Here is a 5,717-nt window from a genome sequence, read left to right on the forward strand (position 1 = left end):
ATCATTGATGTTCTCGATATGCATCAAAAAGCAACCAAACTAACTACTAAAACAGCTGATGCAATATGTATGCATGTACAAAGGAAAAAATGGCGGAAAACGAAGAAAGATAAGTTTTAATAAAATTATTTTTATCATTATTAGATAATTTTATTTAATATTTAATTTTTAATGTTCTAATAATATTCAAAGTAAATAAAATGTTCCAAAACGTCAACATGGTTGCAAGGCATAACTGTACAAAGTATCAATATTTTACTGATGCTATGTATGGATACGGTATTTGCACAGTATTGATACGATACTTTTACATTGTACACATACGTTTTGAAAAACGCCCTTTTTCTCGCCTATCGGCGGGTTTGTTGTTGTTGTAGCAGCATAATCATTCGCCATACATATATGGGGAATGCTGCTGAAGTGACAGTCTTTGGCCAGATATAAATCCGGGTCGTTCCGGTAACTTAGAACCGACCGTCAGCGGGCTCTTGCAATGAGCTTAACGGAACTCTCTAAGGAGACGACCTCAAACGGTAATGGCTAACCCAGCCAAGACCGAATTAGTTCTGTTCACTTGAAGATATAAGATAGCGAGTTAACAATTACCGTCTATAGATGGAGTAACACTAACCCTATCGAACAAAGCCAAGTATGTGGTCTGAAAACGTATATAAACCACTGGGCGTACACTACGATCATCAGACTTATTTTGACTTATGAAGCTTTCTTAACCCTTTGAGGACCGAATGCTCTTTACCGTTTTGTCCCAGCAGGACTGAGCTGGATTCGTTAGTGCGTACCATGTGAATTAGTGTGTATATAAAATAAAACTGTAACACTTTTAAGCACGAATGCAAGGAGAGATTTATATAAACATTTTTTTTTATTGTTTACTGTTTATAATTAACCATCGTATGATAACGTTTAAAACATTATCCAATATGCAAACCCGGTTGGCTCTCGCATGTTTCGCATACATAAGAAGTTTCTTTCCTGCCACCTGGAACTTTTCGATTGGAACAAACTGCACAATCCTTATGCTTACGCTGGGGATGCAGTGTAATGATTTGCAATTTCACATTCAGTCGTTGTTTATTGTCGGTAGATGACGGTCCACGTTTTACTGTCATTCGGAAGTTCCCCACAAAATCAAGCAAAAGGTGCTGTCTAAATTGTTTGTGAGAAAAGTTTTTATTGGTGTTCGGAGATGCTTTGCCCAAAACATAAGCATTAATTATTGACACTTCGAAACCACGGGAAAAAAAGGTTCCTCCACCATTTTAGGGTTTTGCGGAGGAAGCAGTAGGTTGCTGTTTTCTGGTCAGCTATCATCTCTCTCGAATTCAGTATCACGCACTGTTGTACTCTATTCATTTTGTTGTTTAGCCAAATTTTCTTATAAAAATTTAAGTGTTGAAAATTCCTTCTTCTGCTACGAGTTCGTACTGTACACTGCGCTGTGTTCGAAAAGACTAAAGCGAAGGTGTAAAGTTCAAGATGCACGGCTCATTTGAAATTTTCTATCCCGTAGCTCTTAACTTATTATTATATTTTGTCAAAAATTGAGACATGGTAAAATATAAATACGAGTAAAACTTGATACAGGACGCGACAGAACAACACAAAACTATGTCGAGCCACACGCGACATCGGACATGCTAGAACGAAAAGCAATGTCGAGGGCCACACTTACAGCAGCAGGCATGCTAAAAGAAAACATGCACTGTCATGCATCAGATCTACAATCTGTGGAATACTTGCAAGACGCATCGAAAACAGACTGGTTCCCAAGATAGATCTGAAAAAATACTATAAAATAAGAATACCAGACAGAAAAGATTGGCAGAGCAGAGTCACATCAGATGATAGTTGTCACCATATTTATACTGAAGTCTCAAAGATGGACCTTTACTTCGCGAAATAGACGCTTTAACGTGCTAAACACAACTTAGCATTGTAATTTAAAAAAAAAAGTAAATAAAATACACAATATACAAAAAAAAATAAAAACGATATAAACAAAATTAACAGACTTATTCGGGCAGTCGCCGCGTTAAGAACGAGTATCATAATCGGTGTGTTAGTAACTAAAAGTTATAGTGATATTTTCGTTGTAGAGTAAAAACCTTGTTTCTTTTTTTTCCATACGGAATAAAAATTACACACGTATTCTGTACTGAACTAAATTCAAAATGAGTGGGGTTGACCACCCCAACAGAAACCGGTTCCGAGACCTCGATCCGGATAACCCCCCAGGAAAACGACTAAAAAAAACTGAGATGAACTTTATGTACCTACCAGAACACAAACAATCCGACGACCACATTCCCCGTTATCTTGTGGCAGTGGCAACGGGCCCAATTGTGGAAGACGGCATACGTTCACTCTCCAAATACAATGTGTTCCAAACTGAAAGAGGATTAAAGCACATAAGCACTGAATACACTCATGTATCCGAACTTAAGTCTGGAGATCTACTCATCAAAACAAATAACCTAAAAGCGGCTGAAAAACGCATGAAAGCCACCCACATCGGAGTAATCCCCGTCAAAATCACATCGCACAAAACACTCAATACCATTCAAGGAAGAGTATATTCGAGGAATATAATCACCCTAACGGAAGCAGAATTGGTGGAAGGTTTGGCTAAACAAAAAGTCGTCGAGGTGAAGAAGATTATGAAGAAAGTCGAGGACAAACTAGTTCCAACTGGCGCCGCAGTGATAACTTTCGATCTAATACGCAGACCTGCCACACTCATGCTAGGTTGGGAAAGAGTTCGCGTGCAGGAACACATTCCAAATCCCATGAGATGCCAAATGTGTCAAAAGCTAGGGCACCCGAAAAAATGGTGCAAAGGCGTAGAACTATACAAAGAATGCGCAGAACCACCACCACATGAAACTTGTCAGAAAAAATTCTGTGTGAACTGTAACAATGACAGGCACGCCTCCAGCGATCCCGCATGGACAAGCATGGAAATTATTCAATACAAACCTATCAGCCTACGAAATAGCACCGTTTCAAAAACCAACAACAGCACAAATAGTCAAAAACAATATCACAACTACAAAAAATATAAAAAAGTCTAATCAAAAACAACAACCAAACTACGCCAATAACATCAAATACAACCAAAATAAGCAACGAAGAACTATCAAGCGAAACTGTACAAAATCAAAAGAATGCATCTACTTCTATTACAACACCAATTACAACGAAACCAAATACACAAACTCAAAACAGCACACCATCATCATCTACTACTACAAAAGAAATTGAAAAAACACAAACAGAAAACAATGAAATTTAATTTTCGTCTTCAGAGAGTAGTGACATTGAAATGTCACCATGCTCTCAACTTTATAAGAGATTTCCAGATCTCAAAACCATCATCACACCTAAAACATATAAAAACACACTTCCAGACTCAAACCAACAGCAATAAATTAAATAAATACAAAACACTCAACCAAAAACGAAACAAAAATAATCATAAGCTTGACTCAAATGGATATTAGTATTAACTTATCAAAATTACAATGGAACATACAAGGATACTCAAATAACAAATTTGCACTCGAATACCTCGTACACAAACATAAGCCACACGTTCTACTCTTACAAGAAACGCACATTGTACAAAAAAATCTGAATTTTTTGCACTTACCAAACTACAAAACCTATCATCACAACAAAACATCACCATATGCCAAATCCGGTATAGCGATTTTGGTAAAAAATACAGTCAACACGTCCAATCACAGGACTTCTACTAGTAATCTTCTACATCAGACAATTACAGTACACGGGGTAAAAGTCTTGCACATTACAAATATATACAAAGAAACTGATGTGAACTTAACTACACAACTTCTCGACGACATACCCGAAATAAACACAGGTCACCACTCATAGGAGGTGACTTAAACGCCCAAAACACCTTATGGGGTTCGAAATACTGTTCAAGAAGTGGTGCACTGTGGAAACAATGCGCAGATCGACGAAATCTTACACACAAGGAACACTCTCACTTCAGTCGACATATCTATGGCAAACGCTGAACTCGCCTCAACGCTAAACTGGAGCTGCCCAGCTCAATCAATCGCGGGAGACCACTTTCCTATATTCATAACTAATACCGGACCAAAATACCTCAAAAAAGTTGAAAAGCGATTCCAGGAACGTAAAGCCAACTGGGATCTGTTCAAGCGGAAAAATGACATCCTACACCATCAATTTGAACAAACTAGAAACGTGAATAAGGAAGCGGCACAGATCAAAAAAATAATTCGGAAATCTTCCAACGAATCTATGCCACTTAACCAACCTCTCAAACAAAAGGAAACACCAATTTGGTTCAACTCCGAAATAAGCAAGCTTGTGATTCTAAAAAATAGTAACTAGTCTAAACTACAAAAAGATCTCAGCTCAAGTTAGAAGAGCATGCAAACAGGCTAAAAAGGAAACATGGACTTGTTTTGTTAACTCACTTAACCCTACCCTTGACACAAAAACAATTTGGACCAAGGTCAAAAAGATAAAATCATCTAAAACACTAGACTTCCCTCCCATTTTTGAAAATAATGACATACTGTCACACCCAGAGGTAATAGCTGAGAAATTCGCTAATTTATGGAGTTCAATAGCATCAAACGATAATTTCAGTCCTCAACTAATCCACGAGAAAACACAAATAAACTTCAGCAATGTTTGCGACAACAATAACACTAATGGAATAGTGAACGAAGTAACATTGGTCGAATTAAATCTCACTCTCCACCCGGAAAGGATAAAATCACTTACTCCATGATCAAAAACGCATCGACCATAATCAAAAACCGCTTATGCGAGCTTTACAGCGAAATCCTCAGAACAGGAACATATCCACACGACTGGAAGCATGCAACACTCACACCAATACCAAAAGCTGGAAAAAATCAGAACTCCACGGAAGGTTATCGTCCTATTTCCTTAATAAAAGTCCTAGCAAAAATTTTGGACAAAATAATAACGCAAAGGCTCTACCGGCCAAACCCATAGAACAGATCACAGCACATTCAAAATTAATGATTGGCATCTCCCTAAGTAGACAAAAAAAAACAATACCAACACAATCATCTACCAACAAGCATTTCTAAAATACAAAAATAGGCACGCTCCAGATATAACCATATATACAGACGGTTCCCTGCTCGACGAAACAGCAACATACGCAGTAGTCGAACAAAACTCTAAGGATGAATACAATGTCGTTCACGAATCACTATTACCACCTAATACTGGAATTCACAACGCTGAGCTGGCAGCTATACGATTTGCAGCACACCATGCAGCAACAAAACATAATTGTGCACTAATATGCACCGACAGCCTCAGCGTAGCTGTATCTCTTCTTAATGAAAACAGCGAGCAGTTCACATACATATCTTACAAATGGTCTGCAAGGCCAAGCAAACATTACAGTGTTATGGATACCAGGTCACTCAGGGATAAAGGGAAACGAGCTGGCCGATGATGCCGCCAAAAATGCCAGCAAGTTGCCGTTAATATCAGAAGTTCCATGTTTAAGAACGATTATCGCAAATTATTACAAAAAATACGTCCAAGAGAATGAAAATCAAAAATGGTCTCTATCAGAATCCTTTTTGAACAAACACAACACCGGCATCGACCGACCCAGATACAACCCTAACTTATCCAGAACAGATTGCATA

General features: G+C 38.0%; 1 protein-coding gene across 1 annotated transcript; it reads left to right on the top strand.

Moving 5' to 3' along the window:
* Positions 1-2,279: 2,279 nt before the first annotated feature.
* On the top strand, positions 2,280-3,092 carry LOC128870086 (uncharacterized). The gene has a single exon (XM_054112685.1). The coding sequence runs from the start codon at positions 2,280-2,282 to the stop codon at positions 3,090-3,092; it is 813 nt and encodes a 270-aa protein (XP_053968660.1).
* The last annotated feature ends 2,625 nt before the right edge of the window (positions 3,093-5,717 follow it).

Source organism: Anastrepha ludens, chromosome X (assembly GCF_028408465.1).
Source record: "Anastrepha ludens isolate Willacy chromosome X, idAnaLude1.1, whole genome shotgun sequence".
NCBI lineage: Eukaryota > Metazoa > Arthropoda > Insecta > Diptera > Tephritidae > Anastrepha > Anastrepha ludens.

What these genes read in the sequence shown, in the direction of transcription:
- LOC128870086 (XM_054112685.1), top strand. Translation starts at nt 2,280, where the DNA reads ATGAACTTTATGTACCTACCAGAACACAAACAATCCGACGACCACATT.